Here is a 22,969-nt window from a genome sequence, read left to right as displayed (position 1 = left end):
TGGGTTTCATTAGACCGAGCTATTCTCCATGGGGAGCATCGGTTCTATCTGTGAAGAAAAAGGACGGAAGCATGCGGATGCGTATAGATTACCGCGAGCTGAATAAGGTGACGATTAAGAATAGGTACCTACTACCCCGAATTGACGACTTGTTTGATTAATTATGAGGTGCGACCGTATTTTCAAAGATTAATCTACGGTCTGGGTATCACCAGCTCAAAGTACAGGAAGAGGACATTTCTAAGACAACTTTTAGAACTCGTTATGGGCATTACAAGTTTTTAGTTATGTCTTTCAGTCTTACCAACGCTCCAGCCGCGTTTATGGGTTTAATTAATAGGGTCTTTAAGGACTACTTGGATAAATTCATCATAGTATTCATTGACGATATCTTGGTGTACTCAAAGGACAAAGTCGAGCATGAGGAACATTTAAGGTTGATCTTGTTACGACTAAAGGAGCATCAACTTTACGCTAAGTTCGAGAAGTGCAAATTTTGGCTTTTGCAAGTAGCATTTCTCGGCAACATAGTATCCAAGAATGGAATTGCAGTAGACCTATCCAAGGTAGAGGCTGTGGAGGATTGGCCAAGACCAAAGAACGCGTCACAAGTAAGAAGCTTTCTGGGATTAGGAGGTTATTATCGGAGATTTGTAGAGGGCTTTTCTAAGATAGCCACTCTGCTTACCAACCTGACCCGGAAATAGCAAAGGTTCAACTAGACTGATAAGTGTGAAGAGAGCTTCCAGTTGCTTAAGGATAATTTATGCTCAGCACCAGTACTTTGTGTACCGACACCCAACGACCAGTTTGTAGTCTACTGTGATGCATCAAAGTAAGGGTTGGGTTGTGTGCTGATGCAGAATGACAAGGTGATAGCCTACGCCTCAAGGCAGCTGAAGAAGTACGAGCAACGCAATCCAATAAATGATATGGAGTTGGCAGTGGTGGTCTTTGCGTTGAAAATATGGTGCCATTATCTTTACGGGGAACGGTGCGAGATTTATATGGACCACAAAAGTTAAAATATTTCTTCACCTAGAAGGAGCTCAACATGACGCAGCGCAGGTGGTTAGAACTAGTGAAGGATTATGACCGTGAAATCCTATACCACCCTGGAAAGGAAAACGTAGTTGCTGATGCGCTAAGTAGGAAGAGTTATGGAAGTCTAGCAGCATTAGCTTGAATAGAAAAGTTGTTGATCAATGCCGGAATAGAAGTAATCATCGGGAAGCTAGTTAACTTGTCAATCCTGTTAAGTCTGTTAGAAGATATACGGATTGGGAAAGGGCATGATGACACATTAGTAGTACATACGGATGCCGTTAAAGAAGGAAAGGCCACTGATTTCTCAATATCAGGATCGGGGTTATTAAGATATAAGGATCGGATATGCGTGCCAAATGATCAAGGGATTAAGATGAAGATTTTAGAAGTAGCGCACAATATCCCATACTCAGTTCTCCTAGGGTCGACTAAGATAACTCACAACATTAAGGCAATATATTGGTTGCCAGGATTGAAGAAAGATATAGCGGAATATGTGTCTAAATGTATAGTATGCCAGCAAGTGAAAGCAGAACATCAGCGACCTGCAGGTTTATTGCAACCGCTTAGCATTCCATAATGGAAATGGGATGATATAGCCATGGATTTTGTGACGAGTTTGCCACGGACAAATAAGCAGCACTATTTGGCTTGGGTAGTAATAGATAGACTAACCAAGTCAGCTCATTTCCTGCCTGTTAAGACTTCATATTCAGTAGATCAATACTCAAACATTTATGTCCAAGAAATAGTACGATTGCATGTAATCCCTAAAACAATAGTATCCAATAGAGAATCGGTGTTTACATTGAGATTTTGAGGAAGTTTGCAGCAAGCCATGGGTACTAAGTTAAGTCTTAGTACGGTCTTTCATCCTCAGATTGATGGACAGTCTGTGTGTACCATACAGATTTTAGAAGATATGTTGCACGCTTGTGTACTTGATTTTGGAGGATCATGGAGTAAGTACTTGCCACTGATAGAATTCTCCTACAACAATAGCTACCAGTCAATAATCAGGATGGTGCCTTACGAACTACTTTATCGAAGAAGGTGTCGATCGTCGTTACATTGGGACGAAGTAGGAGAAAGGCAACTTCTCGGACCCGAAGCTGTTAGAGAAGCTCAGGATGCAGTAGCGCTGATTAGAAAGCGTTTGCTCGTTACTCAAAGCGGTCAGAAAATTTATGTGGATGCCCAGCGGCGTGATGTGGAATTCAATGTCGTAGATCAAGACTTCCTAAAGATATCTCCTATGAAAGGTGTAAAGCGGTTTGGGAAGAAAGGCAAGCTTAGTCCTCAGTTTATAGGTCCTTTTGAGATATTGGACAAAGTGGGAACAATTGCATATAGATTGGCCACCGCCAGCTCTAGCAGATAGCAACAATGTGTTCCACATCTCGATTCTGCGTAGATATGTGTCAGACCCATCTCACGTCCTCAAGTACGATAAGATAGCACTCCAGAAAAACTTGAGTTATGAGGAACGACCAGTTAGCATCCTAGATAGAGGGATGAAGGATTTATGGTCCAAGAGTATTCCAATAGTAAATGTCCTATGGAGTAATAAAACTTAACAGGAGGCAATGTGGGAGTTGGAGGAGGACATGTTAGAACGGTATCCGATATTGTTTGGTAATTAAATTTTGAGGATGAAATTCTTTTTAGTAGGGGAGAATGGTAGAGTCCCAGAATTTTACTTAGTAGTAGTAGTAGTAGTAGTAGTAGTAGTAGTAGTAGTAGTAGCAATAGTAGTAGTAGTAGTAGTAGTAGTAGTAGTAGTAGTAGTAGTAGTAGTAGTAGTAGTAGTAGTGGTAGTGGTGGTGGTGGTGGTGGTGGTGGTGGTGGTGGTGGTAGTACTAGTAGTTTGGTTCAAGCCGGGACATAGTTGAACACTCGTAGCAACACTTATAGATTTTATAAGTTTAACCTATACTTTAAGAATATTAATTATAACATAAGGTTTGATTAATATAGCTGATTATAAAGATGTCATTTATTATACTATAAGGTTTAGATGCAACTAATAAGATCATGACACTTGTTGTGTGCATGTTTATTAGGGAATTAAGTATTTTTGATGAATAGCTTTTATAAAAGAAATATTTAAAAACTATAGGACCAGCCAGCAGCGTTAAAATCGTATTATGACTCAGTCAAAGTTGTTTATCAAATTCAAATTAAGCTAAAAAAGTGCAATTACGTGTCTAATATTTCAGCGTATGCCGATATATCGCAGTTATAGGGGCGATATATCGCCACTCGGGAAATACGAAAAAACACGTCGACTTTGCACGCATGATCAAACCAGCCTCGGGAATACTGGGAGAGGTGATATATCGCCTATAGGGGGCGATATATTAGCCCCACCTATGTATTTTTGAAAGTTTGGTTTTTTAATTTTAAAAATAGCCTTAACCTCTTGACTATGCCTCTGAACGTTTTTGACCGAGTCTTAAGCCTCTGTTGAAAGAATATTCAAATATTTTTCAATTAATATTGATTATTTTACTCAAGCTAAAAGGTGGTAGTTTCACTCCTTGAACTCTATAAATAGGACCTAGTACATAGTCATTTTTATCATTCTTCAAGCTGTGTTTAGAGCCTTCAAGCTGCTAGGTTTACTATAGAATGATAAACACTTGGGTTGGGATAAAAGCTTTATCATCTTAAGCTTTATAAACACTTGGGAAGTAAGATATAGAGTGTGTTTCCAATATCGAGGTGTAGTTCGGTTCTAGTACATCCAAAGGTATTCCTATTCTTAAGTTCATTTCAGTTTAACTCTTTAGTTTTCATTCATATCCTATCTCATTGTTCTCAATTCTTGGTTAGGTATTTAAGTTCTCTGAACTTAAGATTTCTTTTCGGTAAGTTTCATCTTGGTGGTTTAGTTCTCTTCTTTATCATCTCTTTTCTTTAGAAATACTCACATTCTTATTGTTGGTTTTAGGAGTGTTCCAAATCCCGTCTTTGTTCTCAAATATCTCGGTGTTGGTAAGGAAAATAAGATAGATTTTATATGTTTATATAATATTTTATGCTTATGTTATGTTATCTTATGTTCTATTATGTTATGTTTACATTATGTATAGTATGTTTATAGTCCTTGGGTATATGACTTGTCTAGCTAGCAAGGCCCAATAATTTATGGGCATATGACTTGCTTAGCTAGCAAGCCTCACAAATCTCTTGGGCATATGACTTCTTTAGTTAACAAGCCCCAAGAAGTATGATGGCCATTGTATTATTATATGACATATGTTTATAGTATATGTTTATGACATAGTTTATGTATATGTTTTATGTTATTAGTAGATTTTCCTTGCTGGGCATTAGCCTCATTCCTTTATTTTTATATGATGCAGGAAAATAGTTTTGGCAGCGGAAGGATTTGTGGTAACTTGGCTTGTGTATTGAGGAAGAAGGGATTCGATGGACTGGTTGACAATTCGAGGACGACGTTATTTTTAGTCTTTTTATTATGTCTTTATGTATTTTTCGCATTTATCTTTGTAAACAATTTCATCTAGTTTAAAGTTATGTTTTATTTTCAAATAATGGGATCCCATACCGCTCATTTATGTATTTCAATATTTACTTAGAGTTTTTAATAAAGTTGTGACTGTTTCTTATGTATGTTTTCTCGAAAATAATGTCTATGTATGGTATTTTTAATGGTCCAAAGTCTTAGAAATACTTGGGTCATTATAGCGCCACGGCACCCTATAGGTGGGTCGCAGCGCGCATAGGCTGAAATGGGGAGGCTGGTTTCTAGTTGAGGCGGGCCGTGACAAGGGACCTTGGGGTCGCAACATGGGATTTTGGGACATTATCTTTATGGGGAGAAGTGTGAGATTTATACTGACCACAAGAGTCTGAAGTACTTCTTCACACAAAAAGACTCGAACATAAGGCAACTACGTTGGCTAGAGTTAGTAAAAGATTATGATTGTGAAATCTTGTATCATCCAGGAAAGGTCAATGTGGTAGGAGATGCTTTAAGCCGGAAGGGTCTGGGACATATTTTCAATGTGAGGCTGATATCCAAAGAGTTAGTAGAGGATATGACTAGAGCTGGTATAGAGTTACTGGTGGGCCAGTTGGCCAACATTAGGCTACAGTCTATGCTATTGGAGAGAATAAAGGAAGGTTAGTTAGGTGATCCATAGTTGACCAGGATCAGAGAGAATGTTCTAGCTAGAGTATCCAGAGATTATACAGTGTCAAATATGGGCTTATTGAGATACAAAGGTCGGATATGTGTTCTGATGGACATTGCTATGAGGTGGGAGATTCTGGATGAATACTACTCCTTACTCTTTACATCCAAGCACAACGAAGATGTATCAGGATGTAAGACCACTGTATTGGTGGCATGGGATGAAGATGGATGTAGTAGAGTATGTGGCTAAGTGCTTGACATGTCAACAGGTCAAGGTTGAGCATCAGAGGCCAGCAGGGTTATTACAATCTCTAGACATCCCAGGGTGGAAATGGGAGGACATCACAATGGGTTTCGTGGTGGGGTTACCCAAGACTGTAGGTCAACATGATTTAGAATGGGTTATTGTGGATCAATATACCAAGTCAGCTCACTTCCTATCACTGAGGACTACTTATACAGTTGACCAGTACGCAGATCTCTATGTGAGAGAGATTGTGCACCTTCATGGGGCACCGAGGTCGATCGTGTCAGATCGGGACCCCACTTTCACTTCCAAGTTCTGAGGAAGTTTGTAAAAGGCAATGGGTACACAGTTGAAGTTCAATACTGCTTATCATCCTCTGACAAATGGACAATCTGAGAGGACGATCCAAGCATTAGAGGACATGTTGTGAGCATGTGTACTGGACTTTGGTGGATCCTGGAGTAAGTATCTACCTTTGATAGAGTTTTCCTACGAAAACAACTATCAGTCGACCATTGGGGTGGCACCTTATGAGATGTTGTATGGTAGGAAATGCAGATCTCCCATTCATTGGGATGAGAAAGGGGAAAGGAGATACTTGGGTCCTGAGGCAAATCAGAGGACCAATGAGCCTATTGAGAAGATTAGAGCTCAGATGCTTACTTCTCAAAGCAAACAGAAAAGTTATGCTTACGACCCAAAATTACTAATAAGGCTTAAGGGCCTTGATTAGTGTGTCAGGAGGGCATAATTGGAGGTTATGTGAATTAATGGTGAGAAAGCATGTTTATGAGTATTGGATAAGCATGCGGGCCCTGTTTGGCTGGTAAGGGTATAATTGTAATTTTGGCCCGTTAGGGCATAAACGTGATTATTTGTGACAAACTGTTGAGACCACATTATTAAGTGAATATATGTGTTTGTAGCTTTCGACACGAGGCGATCCTAGGGATCAAGTAGTGGGAAAGTCACAACGGGACCCTATACTTGACTTGGGACAAGTCAAGGGGTACTTCGGGTGTAGGTGGTTATTTGGGTTATCGGGTTATGGAAATAAATAATTGGAGATATATTTGAGGTTAGGAAGCTTAGGTGGGAATACTGAGTAATTTTACCATTTTTCCCTTGGGGACATTTCCGGTACCCCGAGCCTCGGGATTGTCTTAATTGCTTAGGGATAGACTAAGTAAACTTTAGAAAACAGTTGAACAAAAAGCCAAACCGACCCTTCCCTCTCTCTCTCTCTCTCTCTCTCTCTTTCTCTCTCAAGTAAAACTACAAAAAATTAAGGAAACTTGGCTGGAACTCATAGAATTGGAGCTGTGATTTGGGAGATTAGCTCAAGGATTAGCTAAGGATTCATTCCAGAGTTAAGGTAAGCCATAAGTTTTATGCATGGTGGTTAAATTCTGTGATTATGGCTGAGTTTTAAAAGTGTTTATGGGTTTCGGTATTAAACGTTGAATTTGGGCAGAAAGCTTGGGGGTTAGCTCAATGAGTGTCTGGAGGATTGATTCTTCGGTGAAGGTAAGCTCCAATTTGTGATGTAGTGTTTGAATTCTGGGTTTTTTTGACTAGTTTTAGGTTTCTTGAGTGTGTGGGCTTCAGAAATTAAAATGGTGTTTTGATGGGTTTCTAGACTAGATTTTTGTTGGCTTATGTTACTGAAATCATGCTAATGTGTTTGTGATAATTGGAGTATAGTATTGGGATGGTTATGGATGGTTTTGAGTGAGGTTTGGGTGTGAAAAATGGTGATCTTTTTGGGTTCGAAGGGGTCGGGCCGTGGCATAGTTCTTGGTGTGTCGCGGCCTTCTAAGGCTGATGGGTGCTAGAGATGGAGGGCGGGCCGCGGCATAGGGTGTGTAGGGCTGCGACTTGTGTCAATTTCTGGGCGAGGTTGAGCCTTTGTTTGGGGCCATGCTACGGCATAAGGGGGCTTAAGTCGTGGCCCTTAAGGATATTTGTGTTTTTTAAGGTTTTTTAAGCATGGGAACCTAACCTAGGGTGCTTGAGATCGATCCCACTACCGTGTTTCGTGGAATTCGATGTCTTGGAGGCTAGAACTCTATCCGAAAACCCTTATACAATTATTCATGGAATCCTTTATCATGGTTTTGACTAGGTATATGCTTGGGCTCGAGGCAGGATCGTGCTCGGGGGTCGTCTTTCTTCATCAAATCACTTGGAATTAAAGGTAAGAAAACTGCACCTGTATATGTGGATAGGATGGGACTAAGTGTTCCCTAAATTTGTATGCACTGTTATATGATTGTGATAAACCATGTGGGCATGTTGGGACTGAGAGTTCCCTATACTTTTATGAATGAGACGAGGTGGAATTATGCCACGGGGACATGTGATAAATGGCCTAAGAGTGCCAGAATCAATACTTGCGCACAGGGCGCGGCTCAGCCACTGGTAGTTGAGGACAGCTTAATAGTCACTGAGCTCGGCTTAAGCGAGCCAAAGTCAGTTGGGTGAACACTGGACTTGGTCTAAGCGAGCCAAAGACAGTGGGTTAAATAGAGGGTGTGGCCTACGGGCGTTAACCCTAGTTGTTGCTTGACATGTATACTATTGTTAATTATTGTGTATGATATGCTAAATATCTGGAACTAGATCAGTGGTTATTGACTGATGACCTGGATTGAATGAATGCTATGGCTTATTGGGTAATTGATTAATGTCTTGTAAATCATTTGGTTATGCTCCGTGAACTACTTAGTTGTTGATATTGATTGTATTATGATAATATGTTTCTTTCTGGGCCTTGGCTCACGGGTGTTACGTGGTGCACAGAAAGGCAAGGGTAAGATGGTTCAACCATGGATTGGAGAGCTCTGGGGGCGAGGTGTACATTTTTAGCTGCTCAGCCGCCACGGTCGAGGGGATTGTACAGGGACGGAAACCTAAAACGTGTATTTTTCCATTAGAGTGGCTTAATTATTTATTTGATTTGGAAATTCTATAATTACATTATTTAAACCTTGGTTTGGGATCCCATGTACCAAACATTTATTTTAATGAAAATTACTCATTTATAACCAAAATCTTTTAAACTTAACCTGTTTGAATCGTTAGATTCACATTTTTTTTAAATGGCTTGATTAGCAAGTCTCGCACTATTTCAAACACACAGTGTAACGGTCTTGCTTATCCAGGGCGTGACACAAACCCAGGAACATAGAGTTCCAAGTGGGAGACTGTGTCTTCCTTAGAGTCTCTGCATGGAAAGGGGTAATAAGATTTGGGAAGAAGGGCAAGCTAAGCCCTAGATTTGTAGGTCCATTTGAGATCCTGGAGAGGATTAGTCAGGTGGTCTACAAGTTGGCCCTACCACTAGCATTGTCGGTCGTGCATAACGTATTTTATGTCTAACTCTTTAGAGGTATGTATCATATGTGACTCATGTTTTGAGTTACGAGGATCAGGAGATTGAGGCAGATCTCTCCTACAAGAAACAGTTAGTCCAGATACTAGACGGAAAGGACAAGGTCCTGAGGAATAAAACTATACCTTTTGTTAAGGTATTATGGATGAACAACAAGGTCGAGGAAGCGACCAGAGAGTTGGAGTCAGATATGCAGAATCAGTATCCTGAGCTATTCAGGTAAATTTTGAGGAGGAAATTTATGTAAGGAGGGGATAGATGTAATGTCCCGAATTCCCTAATGTGGCTTAATCCTTGGATTTGGGGGCCATGAGGGCCATAATTGATTTAATATGAAATTATATGATTATATGCATGATTATGTGAGTTATACACTACAAGAAAAAATAGTATTCATAACACTTAAAAACTGCTAACCGGGACTATTGATGACGCTTCTGAAAATGCTAACATAGCCCCTGTTATTAAAAGTCCAGTCTTTTCTATAACAGTATTTGAATGTTATGTTCGGTGTTATCTTAAACTATTCAATAACACATTTTTAGTTGCTATAATATTCAAATAATAACATTTAGATAGAGTTTTTGGTTATAAATTTGAAGTTTAATCTTATACTTTTTTCATAACACTTTTCAACTGTTACATTTGATTATTTTGATAACATTTTTCGTTTGTTATATTATATAAACCATAACGATTTTTTACGCTTATAATATGTTTTTAAATCATAACATATAGTAATAAAATTGTTACTTTAGTGTGGATAATATATTTTAAATTATTTTTTGATAAGTATACTTATATGGTTTTTTTTAATTAAAAGATTTTCATTATTGTATTTTGATTACATTAAACAATAACTAATTCAAACCATGAATGTGTCTACTTCATGAGATCCTAGTTCTAACTTAAATTTGAAAGCTTAACATAATAAAGTTTTATAATCTTGAACATTTTTTACTTCAAACTATAGTTTGGATGATGTTATTGTTGTTGCTGCTGTTGCTGATGTTGTAGCTGTTCTTCAGCTTGTTGTGCTTGACTGTGAACCCCAGATGGTGTACTAGTCCTTCGAGGGAACTTGTTCAAACTCTCTGAAAAATAAATAGAGAAAGATAAGCAGCAAATATAAAACTGCATGCTAACAAGAATGAAACTATTCTCATAAGAAATATAATCCAAGGTCAATAAGTCTTGGAACCCCTTGTAATCTGGTTTTGGTATCAATAAAGATTAATTCTAGTTATTCAACATACTAGTGTGCATCAGCAATACAAAGACCCACGAACAGATTAATGGTGTATTCAAGAGACCACTGACACTCTTTAACCACAAAATATAACTCTCCTTCAAGAAAATCTTTTACACTACCCACAACTTCATTTATTCATTTTTTTTACCTTTTATTGGGTGCCTAACATCTAGCAGAATTTATCAAAAATTTGAGGCTTTCCAAGCCATCATCCTATAATAGCATGAAGAATTTAGTCGAAATCAGCATCATTATGAAGTGATAAACCAGATATTTCTAGACAAGTTTAGATCTATTTTGTTCCTTTGTTTACTTTTTAGTTTTAGGATATACACAAATAAGATTTAACAATAAATATATCTTAAACAAAGAAAGAAAAGAATTTAAATGTTATAAATTCTATAGATATAGGTGCATCTGTAATTAAACAAAGAAAACTTACAGTAAAAGTAGTTACAGTTCTTTTGGTGCACAGATCCAGCCTCAAGTCCAGATTCTTTTCATGGAAAGATATGTCTCTGAGCATGTGACGAGTATATACATGTTCAATCTAAAAGAATAATTAATTGGAGAAAAACACAAACCTCAGAACTTGATGATGGAAGTTAAATATCATCAACCTGTTTTCTTGTTACAAAATCTACTCTGATCAAGTATAGACTGCTCAACCTCGACTAAACTGAAGCAACAAAATAAAAGATTAATCAAATAACCTATATCAAAAGTTAACATTACAAAACAATGGTAGATTTCCCTTTTTTTGCTAGAATAAACATCATAGGTATGCAAACACTAAGACTAAATCCCTCTAGAAGACTTCGATTAGCAGAGAGAATTAAAACTGGAAACAACATATTCCATCATAAAAAGATCTATTTAAACTATCGAGAATAGTCACATTCACACAAAACCAATATATATAAACTATGTTCCTCAAGCTATACAAAAGCTAAAAATATGCGTCCTCATATCTTACAGGTTGAAAAAATTACACTCAAACATCAGAATCCTGTCGTACCAAAAAGTAATTTTAGTGTCCACATCATTATGTCAACATCACATGTTTAATTTATCTCAGTTTCTCCAAACATTTACTCATCAAAATAATTTGAAGCCCTGCATGGATTCTATGCTACATTACCCCCAATTAAATATGTGGAATTTCTAATAATAGGCACATCCTAGGTCAAAAATACATAGATAGAAAGATGTATAAATTACATAAGTGAAAGAGGGAGAAAGCGAGAGAATACATTGTAGGCAAAGGAAGCTCTGGTTTGACTCTTGGTGCCATAGTTACAATGTTTGTCTCAGGACGAGTGGCTTTCCCTGTTGCTCCCGTTGCCTTGTCTTTTTTCAGCTTTTTAACTGATGAGCCCTGCTTTCCTCCTTCTGCTGATCTTTTCTGAACACACGACTTAATATTAAGCATCACAAGAGTGGATGCCAGATAAATATCCTATAACTAGACAGTCACAAACACAGTCTAAACAGAGGTTACACAGATATGGATAAAAATATGGAAACTACTTAAATTTCCAATTACTAACAAACATATATGGGAAACTGTCATATAGAAAGAAAAAAAAAACCTCTTTTAGGCTACTAAATAACTCTCTGTAGGTTGACCAAGTTTTAAATAATTAATTTAGAAAAGAAGAATGATGCTTATCATTTCTAAATAATTTTGAATGAAAATGAAAAAGGGAAAAACATGTGATAAATACTGAGATCAGAAGACAAATGAAAAAGGAATGAATAAAAGACATTTAGATTCCATTTTTACTTCAACATACCAACATGAATCAATGGATCATAAGTGTAATACTCAGAGCACAAAGAGGGGGTAACATAAAAAAGCAAACCCGATTGAAACAAGATAACTTTGTTGACTCACCCCCCAATGTATTTCCTTCCAATTAATCTGACTGACTGCATCCTGGCTGCTGCCAGTCAATGTAACAGCCTCCGCATCATCAGAAATTGAGTTGGGTTATCCAGGAGAAACTGCAAACCAGTACACATGCATACATTACACGTCATATAAAAATAAAGGAAGCATTTTTACATAAGCGGTAAAAGAAGAAACGTGTACCTTGAAAGTTGATATGCTCATTGATAATACCAAGTACAGTGGTAGATTGAGACTTATGCAGAAATTGCAAAAGAAGCTCATAAGAATACTGAGAAGACAACAAGTCATGAGTTTTTTTATACTGCTGACTCACTGATTCAAGTATACGTATGTTACTAGCAATCATAAGCAACGATTTTGACATCCTTCCACAAGACTGTGCATAATACCAACACACTAATACAGTGCATAGGTTATTCATATCTCAGCAATAAATAAATAAATTACAAGAAGCAGTAGGCACACCAAAAAGAAGCAGTAGGCACCCCGTCCTGTAAGTCACACTAATAACTTTTTTAAGCTATAAACGAAACTACTATATAGGATTTGGGCCACAACTTTCCTATCAGTAAGAGGGTTAAAGCTTATGGAAGGTAGTTGTTTCAGTTGAGGCATCTAGCCAACTTGCATAGGCCTCATCTCTAAAGAAAGCAATGAAAAAGATTTCCCTATAAATTGCTGAAGGTTTTCCTTTCATCTCTAAAGGGAACCACAAGCGAGTTTGGCAAATAGGTTCCTGATCTAAAGGTCTCAGGTATACATATCCTATAACTATAATAATGGGGTATTCTTTCCCTTTTAAGTACTTTCTGCTCCCTATTTATCAAAACGAAAGTTAAGATTGCTATCATCCTGTGGTGCTAGTAATTATTAATAAAGTTGGTGTACCAAATAAATAAAATAGTTCATTTCGTTTTGGCAGCACTACAAATGACAAAATCCACGCTACCCTCTAAGTCAATAAAACAAAAGTTAATGAATTTAACGTTCAAAATGTATTGAGAATAGAACTTAAGCTTAGGCATACTATCTTTCATCGTGTAGGTGGCCAACTTAATGCAATGCTTACTGAGCCATAAAAATTAAGAATCTCAATATTAACATTAAAATTGCTGAAAATGCAAAAGTAAAAGATCAGAAAAAACAAACATGTTTCTTCAGCATCTGAACTCCATTCAATTAATAAGTGATCTGGGCATCAAGACGTGTACGCATAGCTGCTATCTCTTCAGGCGTCGAGTTAGCCATCTTACAGTAGGATTTGAACCTTTCCTCCCACACAAACTCACACATCCAACCACTTGAGTTAGCCAAGTGACTATAATTAATTTTATTTAAAATATTATTTTTGCAATTTTGTTAAACTAAACTATTTTGAATTTATTAATCTAATTTATTGATCAAAACAAAAATAAATATAAAAATTTCCCACAACTTGACAACCCAGCTCAACCTAATAAAGCATGTGCAAAATCCACAAATTTCCAATGCGCCAAAATGACAGATTAGAATTCGATCTTTAAAGTTATCATTGTCATTTCATAATATTTTTTCCACGTGATGAAATTGGGAAAAAGAAAAATGACAATTTAAAATTACATCTAAGAGACAGAATTAGAGGGAAGTACCACTCTAATTAATGATTTTTGGAAACAATAAAAATTTAACTAGTGTATCATGCTAAAAAAACATTATGAATATAGTATTATTATTGAGGGAAATGCTTTGTAAAGATAAATTTAATGAAAAAGATGGTGAAATAATTATCAAAAGAACTATTTGCAAGTTAGCTTCTATTTTAAGGATGTTTCAAGGATTTATGCTGATCAAAGTAGTCTTCTCAACAACACTCGTACATACTTCTCAGGGTGTCAAGTGTATTGAGAAGATTATTTCGAAAACAATATTTTAACATAAGCTATTTTGGCAAGGTAATGTTTTAAGTTCCTTTTTCTATGACAAGTTTATTATAATTCAGATTTCTAAAGTTCCAATAAAGATTTCACGAGATATCTATTTATATTAAAAAAAAAAAGAGGAAAAAGATAATGCTAGTAATTCTAACTCCAAGATTTTAATATCAATCGATGTAGCATATTAGTTGCAACATTTTCAGTTGGTGAATTTATAACATTCATATGATACATCAAATGAATGTATGACTGTAATGACCCAACTACTCTAGACTTTTGGACCATTAACGAAAACTATACATAAACACTAATTCTTAATAACACTTAAAAGTGACAAGATCATAACTTTATTAAAACTTAAAAATAACAAAAGTCAAACTTACATAAAATTGAAGTTAGGATATGGGATCCCATTGTTTTAAAGTCAAAACATGACATAATGATAATTAAAAAAAGATTACATAACAAAATGCAGAAAAATACATATAAAAATCATAAGAAACAAAAACTACATCCTCAAATCAAAACTCTCGGTTCTTTGAATCCATTCAGCCTCAATACACATTCCCCAAGCTTCCAAGAATCTTTCCCGCCACTAAGACTATTTTCCTGCACATATAAACAAAAAGGAGTGAGCCTAATGCCCAGCAAGGAAAATCTAACATATAACCATACATATAAAATTCATAAGGTAACATAAAACATACTATAACACTTATGTCACATACATACTATAATGGCCATTATTACTTGGGGTCCCATAAAATAAACAAGTCATAGGCCCAATAGATTAGTGGGGTCTTGCTAGCTAAGCAAGTCATATGCCCATAATCTATTTGAGGCTTGTTAGTCATATAGGTCATATGCCCAAGTCTACAATCATACTTAACATAACATATTTCATAACATAAAATCATAAGATAACATATAAAAGCATATAACATATAAATTCTATCCTATTTTCCTTACCAAAATAACTGGGATATGAGAACTGATTTGGGACCTTAAAACCATTTAAAATATGGTGAGTATATTGAAGAAAAGGGATGAAAGTAAAGAAGGATCTATGCTATATACTTACCAAAAATCTTGTGCTTAAGAACTTGGATTTCCTAACCAAGAATAAGAATAAGGTTAGAATGAGTAGAAGACTATGAGAACTTAAAGAACATAATACAGAAATGGACTAGAGTTTTGAAATACCTTGAAGACTTATATGATCAATCTAAACCTTGAACTGAAATGTGAATAAACCTTACTTCCCCAAGTGTTTGATAAGCTTATAATGATCAAGCTTATAATTCCCAACCCAAGTGTTTACACTCTCACACTCACCTAGCAACTTGCAGCCTCTGAACTTAGAGTAATAGATGAATAAATGGTTGGGTACTAGGTCCTATTTATAGAGTTTAGGAATGAAAAGATCTCATTTAACTTGAATAAAAATAATGGCTTTTTAAGTAAAAAACATTTGAATTATCGTTCAGCAGAGGCTGAAGACTCGTTCAAAAAGATGCTAGACTTATCAAGAGGTTGAAGGTTTGAATGGAGAACGATTTTGAAAACTTTCAAAATATGCTGAGAGGGGCAATATATTTCCCCCTGTAGGCGATATATCGCCTGGGCCAGTATGCCCGAGGCAATCGTGCATCGTTTCGGGTTTTTCGTATCTTCGTGTTGCGATATATCGCCCCCTATAGTTGCGATATATCGGCATACGCAGATTATTTAAACACGAAATTACACATTTTTAGCTTAATTTGAATTGAGTAAACAGCCTTGACTAAGCCCTTTAACGTTTTCAAAGCTGCTGACTGACCTTAGAGTATTCAAATTTTACCCTTAATAAATTTAATCCTCAAAATACTTAATCATTAATAAACCTATACATAACATGTGCTATCATCTTATTGGTTCTTATCTAAACCTTATAGTATAATAAATATTATCCTCAATATCAGTCATATTAATCAAACCTTAAGTTAAAATTAATATTCTTAAACTATAGGTTAAACTTAGAAAATCTACTAGTACTACTATGAGTGTCCAAATAAATCCCGGTCTGAACCAAAAATCCACAGTCATAAAGATAATACTATTATTACTATTATACTACTATCTAACTTAGCTAAGTAAAGTTCTTGGACTCTACAATGACAAACTCACCTACCACATCAATTGGTATCAAAATTCAGGATCCTCAGCATTGTTAGCAGTTAAAAAAACATCCAAACATTGAGTATTTTTTTTACTATTGTAAGTGATCTAATGCTTGAATCAATGGATTCATATATGATATATCATGTCCCCATTTTCTGCTCCTCTATATCTCACCACTCACCAGCAAACAACTCAATTAAATGACAATCAATGCACATGTAAGGATAAATATCATTTTGTGGTGGGACATAGAACAAACAGAGAAAAATGGGAACAAGAGATTTGAATCCTAAATCAATGCAATTTGAGTCAAAGCACAAAAATCGAGGTATACCCAAAAATGAGCACCAAACAAATTAAATTTGGCACCATAGTTATTTACCTTCCATATGAACATGTAAAACGATGTTATTGCAACTTTGCTGCTCAAATCAACCGACTTGGCATTAGTCTAAAGTATTGAAGCCAAAATTGTGTGTCCCAATACCTAATCAAGGAAATACATATAAAAAAATCAACATTCACAGTACTAATCATCGTTGAGCCCTTGACATCGTAGCAAGAGGAAAAAACAACAAAGATAGTAATATTTGTGACAATACACCCAATCATTTTAAAGAGCTTTACTTTCTACAAAATTAGTATCTCAAACATTACCGTAATGACTTTGCTCCACAAGAAGCCAGATGATGCTCCTACTAAAAGTGCAACTGTATAAGCAATTTCAAGTAGTGAAATGCATATCCAAAACACCTACACAATGTGATTTAGTATGGGAACAAAATAAGGTGTTCAAAAAGTGGTAACAAAATAGGCTAAACATTTAATACTAACCCGCTTTTGACCCAAGCGCACTGTAAAAGATCGGATGCCATAAATCCTGTCTCCATCAATATCAGGTATATCCTACACATTATTCAACAACAGAAAAAAATAAATTATTTCAACTATGTCTGAGTTTGGTGTGCCCAACCAAGCAGAAAGAGAAAGCACACAACATAGTTCCATGGAAAAAAAAAACAAAAGTTGATACCTTAAATAATGCTATAACAACTGAGAAGAAGCTCATAAATGCAGTTGCAAAGATGAGAGGCCTTGAGAAGGCAGTTGGCCTTTTAAAGACATGGGTCTGAAAATCAATGCATATTTCAGTACTTGGAATCATTGAAATCTTTTCAATTTAAAAAAAAAATTATTGAAATCTGAAACGCATTACTATTATAATTTACATGATCATAGTAACAAATGGCTAAAATATGCAACTATTTGGTAAAACAGATACCCAAATAAACATTATTCCTTCCCCTTCTTTTTATATGATACATGTTCCTTTTCATTTACATTCTTAATATCTATGTCATGCATGATTTAGTTATTTTAGTTTATATCCATACAATAAATGGCATAATGAAAACTTATTTTTATTAAAAGACAATCAGCTTTGGGCACAAGAAATAAGAATGTTTGGATCATGCATAGTATGAGTAGAAAGAGACATCCAAAGTTCAACTTGGCTTGCAACAAGAGGAATAGATATAAAATACTGTGTCCGACTCTAAGATGGGTCTCTCTGAAAATAGTGTTTATGAAAACATAGATGGGGATTTGAATCACAATAACGAACAACCAAATCGAATAGATTCGACAAAAGTTTCTTAAAAGGATAAGACACTAAGAAAAAGACAAGCTAAAGATAAAGCAGTGAAATATTTTAACTTCAAAGTTACTGAAATCAATTTGATGATGATAAATTCATTCAATCAAATATGTAATGGCACACAACAATGAATCAAACACTAACAGGCTCGTGGGATGTGTGTTTTTCTAAGTTAATTGCTATACAGAATAAACCCTTTTCTTTTCCAATATGGAACCTTTTTTTTGTTAAAGTCAAACCAAACTTTCTATGCATGTACATGATATACAACAAGATACCTCAAAGCTGCTTCCTCTAGATATGCTTGATCTCAAAAGATTTAGAGACTCGTCTTCTCCTCTGGATATACAACATGATTATTGTCTTGCAGCTGTTCGTGAGGTTCCGAGGGTGAAAAAGATAAGATCTTCATCCTATAGACATAACAAAAACAAACAGGGCGATTATCAATACAAGAATCAATTTTTTTCAGAAAATTGATGAATTACGTTTTTCTGTGACCCAAATATACAGTTAATATCACAATTACATACAAATTTAAAGCCTTTACGATATAACCAGACCAGACATGAAAACCCAGGTGAATGAAACCAACCCTCTTTTTTCATAAATTAGAATACATTACTAAATACAGTAAAATTCACATCAGCCAACAATCTGTATTATCAAATATAGCAGCCACAAGGAAGATAATGACATTCTACCAAAAGCAATGTCAAGTTAAGAAATTCAATCAATCTTTTATTCTCCTAAAAGAAATATCGTTGAAAAGGGACTGAGAGAGAGACCTAACAGAACCTTGAAAAGGAATGCTTGAAACAGATATGGCTATAGTAATATCAGATATGCCTGAAGCAAATTCAGTCAAGAAAAGACAAAACTCCCACCATCAGAACTTGGGACCAAATTGTTTGAAATATAATCTTCTCAACTAAATCACAACCAAACTAACAATGAAAGAAACAGAGTTACCAATCCTAATAACCCAATACCCAACATCAAATTATGTAGTAAACACTCTGAAATAACTATCCGAGCAAACAGTTTCAAATTTTCAATCTCCCCCAAATATAAATATAAGTCCCAAAGCTTTCATTTTTAGCAATACAACAGAGCCAAATCAATAAGAAACGAAAACCCAGCAAATCAAATGAAAGTACCTCATGGAAGTTGCAAACAGGAACTTTCTCAGTTGTTCTCTTGCCCGGAGAGCAATCAATATCAGCTATTGTATTAATAATACATTACTAAACTACAGTAAAATATGATGAAAAAGAAAGTAATGGTATCATACCTTAAAAAGACGTGAGCAGAGGAGAATACGAGTCGTGGTAAGTTGAAGAACTTCAGATAGTCGGCGTGATGTACAGCCTGCGATACAACCGTTGTGTGCTCCGGAAGCTCGTACCGACGTCGTGAGGTAGAGATAGATGAGACGAGATGATAGTGAGAGAGGATAAGTGTGTGAGAGAGTGTGAATGGAGGAGAATATAGAGTGCAAGAAAGAGAGGCAGAGAGGCGGCAATGGAGGCTAAGAGAAATTGTTTGGGTATCTTAGGTTTAGGGATTAAATTATGGCTGAGAGAAATTAGACCTAATTTTTTCATTCGGCGCCTGGGTATATTTCATATGGCGCCAAAATATTTGTTCCGTGTTTTTTTTTAATCATCTATCAATAGCACTTTTAAATATATGTTATTTTTTAATGTAATATATACTAAAAATTGTTGTAGTGATATTATGATATGATGATAATTGTGTGCATGTGGGCCTACTACTTATTAGAAGGGCATTTTCGTAATTTTGGCCTGTTGAGGGCATATTTGTATATTTATGTGCATGTTTGCGATTTATGGGTGAGACCACATTATTATGTGGATATGTTCGAGCTATTCGGCATAAGACGTTCTTAGGATGCAAGTTGGCGGTTTAGTCATAACGGGGTTAATTACTGGGTTCGAAGTGAGCATGGGGGTAATTTGGTAACTAGTACATTGCCACGAATGAGCGGGTAAATGGATATGATTTAATAAATATTTGAGGATAATTGGAGTAACGGGAATCAGAGGATGTTAATTATGATTAATGGGATAGGTGGGAAATGACAGTTTTTCCCTTGGTGGTTTTAAAGGCTTAGGATGACCTTAGGGGCAATTTTGTCATTTGGGCTATTAGATATACTTAAGTTAGTAGGCTGTAGAAAGGTTAAAGTGGGCAAAAACAAAGTTTTCCTCTCATCACTCTCGATTATCTCTCTCTCTCTCTCTCTTCCCGTTGGAGTTTTGAAGCAAGTTAGGATTGAAGCTTGAGGATTTAAGGCTTGGGAGTCTAGGATCGTATTGCAACAACTGAAGGGTTCTATTCTAGGATTAAGGTTAGGTTTTTAGCTCGAATTTTTAAGGTGTTTGCTCTGTTTTTAAGGTTATGTTTAACTTTGAGATTTTGATTTTAGAAGTGGATATGTGGTGATGTTTTAGGTGTTGAGAGGCTTGGGTTTTGTTGTTTAAATGGTGGATGTAGAGTCCTATAATGTTTACTTAGTTAGCTAGTTAGTAGTAGTTGTAGTCTTCTAGATTTCGTGGATTTTGGTTCAAACCGGGACATAGTTGGAAACTCATGGATTTTATAAGTTTAACATATAGTTTAAGAATATTAATTATAACATAAGGTTTGATTAATATTGCTAGTCCTAAATATATTATTTATTATAACCTAAGGTTTAGATAGAGCCAATAGGAATATGACACTTGTCATAAGCATGATTATTAAGGAATTAAGTATTTTGATGATAAAATAAAGAAATATAAGCTTTAGTATTCACCAGAAACTGTTAGGGTCGTATTTTGACTCAGTCAAAGCAGTTATCCAACTTAAATTATGCTGAAAAAGTGCAATTCTGTCTTTAAAATATTCACGTATGCCGATATATCGCAGCATGGAGCCGATATATCGCCTGACGAAGGATACGGAAAACACGTTGGCGTTGCACGAACGTACGAATGGAGGCTCGGGATTAGGGCAAAGCCGATATATCGCAACATAGGGACGATATATCGCCCTTAGTGGGTTATTTTTTTAATTTCTTTGTTTTTTTAATTTAAAAATAAACCTTAACTACTTAGACCTACCTCTGAACGTTTTGACCGAGTCTTCAACCTCTGATTGACGAATATTCAAATATTTTCAATTATATTCATTATTTTTATTCAAATCAAAAAGGGGTTAGTTTCACTCCTTACCTCTATAAATAGGACTTAGTACCCAGCCCTTCCTCTCATTCTTCAAGCTGTGATCAGAGACTCCAAGGTGCTAGTGCTATCATAGAGTGATAAACACTTGGGTTGGGAAAAAGTTTTGCCATTCTTAAGCTTTATAAAATACTTGGGAAGTGAGGTTTAGTGTATTTTGGTATTGAAGTTAGACCAATCCATAAGGTCAACTAAGGTACTCTTATTCTTTAAGTCCAGTTCTTCTTTTGTTCCTTTTATTCAGATCCTAACTTTTGATATTGGTTTTTGATTAGGTTCTTGAAACTAAACGATCTTTCTGGGTAAGTTTCTTCTTGAAGGATTAGTTTCCACGTTTACTCTTTAGAAATACTCACCATTCTTATTGTTTGTTTTAGGAGTGTTCCAAGTCCCGCATTTGTTCTCAAATATCTCGGTTTGGGTAAGGAAAATAGGATAGCTATTATATGCTTATATGTAATGATTATGCTATAATATGTTATGTTATGATATGTTATTATTGTTAGAAAAACTTATACACGATCATTATTTATTTTCATGTATATCTAATATTAAACAAATTAATATGAGATAGCCTAAAACATGTTTCTAAAATTGAAGTCAAAGAGAAACAAAGAATAGAATACTTACAGTATACGCTGTGGGATGAAAGAGTCCTTCCTTCAGTTTCTCTAACTGTTGTATCCTCTATGTCGCAGAGTATTATCAAGAAACTGAACTGATCTTCTATTTTCTTCACAGCCTTCCAATGTATCCTTAGAATCACCTAGACTTATGTGGGCAATTCTCAACACATGAGATAGATATAGAGAGAAGAAGATAAAATAACAAAGAGGCTTAGAAAAGGATTTGTGTTTAGAGAGAATCTAAAACTATCAGAAAACCAGTGATTAAACTTAAGCTTTGACTTCTCTCTAAGCACTCCTTTTATAGACTCAATTAGGCCATTTAATTTAATTAAAAAATCAATAAAATAATAGCCATTTTAAATCCCTAGGTCAAAATTATCATGGGCTTTAGGCCTGTGAAATTTCCCATTTGATTATAAGCCCATTGGACTTAAAATCAAGGTCTGTATTATTTTTTATTGATTTAATTAATGAAATAATTATTTAAATCCTTTATCAAATTAATTATTTATAATTTGAACCTTGATTTAAACTTATTTATTAATTTAGATACTAATTTATCTTAATTAATAAACTTTCCATAATTTATCTTTTCTCCTCAAAAATACATAACTCTGTGAAACTATCCAAAATTGACCTGGTCAACTTTGATAGTTCTAATTGATAATTAAATCAATTAATTTAGACTATCTAGATGATTTATCCAAGGTACAATGGGGACCATGGGCCTATGAAATCAAGCTCCAATAAGTTATCATAAATCTATCAAATAAATTTACTAACTTATTAATTCCTCGTGACTCCACTATAGACTCGGAATTGCACTCTTGAATTCATAGAACGCTCTATAACAAATATAGATATGCTATAAATTATCCATTGTTACAACCATAATTGTCACTCAATCCTCTATAGACGGTCTACAATGAGATAGGACTAAAATACTGTTTTACCCCTCATTGTAATTTATCCTTAAAACACTTAGTTCCTTGTAAATGATATTTCAGTAAACTAATTTAATTACTGAAATGAGATCTCTATCATTTAACACCTTGAACCAAACTAAATGGAAACCGTCATTTCACTTCTTCATCAGAAACTATAGATGTTCATATCTATGAATAACACTCCCACTCAATTATACTACCGAGTTCCCAAGATGTAAGTATGGGCTAGTCCGTAGGGTATCACTACAAGAAAAATGCTTTTAATAACACCGAAAATGTGTTATCAAAACATACGATAACACTTTCTGATGTGTTAAGACCGACTATGTTATCGTAGGTCAGGGTACTTTACATAACACTTTATCAGTGTTATACAGATGTGTTATTGTACTGTC

The 22,969-nt window shown here is 35.4% G+C and overlaps 1 protein-coding gene across 1 annotated transcript; it reads right to left on the bottom strand.

The window, feature by feature from the left end:
• Positions 1-16,544: 16,544 nt before the first annotated feature.
• Positions 16,545-17,379, bottom strand: LOC133814805 (homogentisate phytyltransferase 1, chloroplastic-like). Its single transcript, XM_062247719.1, has 4 exons — positions 17,127-17,379; positions 16,928-16,999; positions 16,751-16,846; positions 16,545-16,580 (listed from the first exon to the last, which is right to left on the bottom strand). The coding sequence occupies exons 1-4, from the start codon at positions 17,256-17,258 to the stop codon at positions 16,545-16,547; spliced, it is 336 nt and encodes a 111-aa protein (XP_062103703.1). The 5' UTR covers positions 17,259-17,379.
• Between the last annotated feature and the right edge of the window lie 5,590 nt (positions 17,380-22,969).

This window comes from Humulus lupulus, chromosome 2 (genome assembly GCF_963169125.1).
Source record: "Humulus lupulus chromosome 2, drHumLupu1.1, whole genome shotgun sequence".
In the NCBI taxonomy this organism is placed as follows: Eukaryota; Viridiplantae; Streptophyta; class Magnoliopsida; order Rosales; family Cannabaceae; genus Humulus; species Humulus lupulus.
The sequence above is the reverse complement of the archived record's forward strand: the minus strand, read 5'-3'. Positions and strand labels throughout refer to the sequence as shown.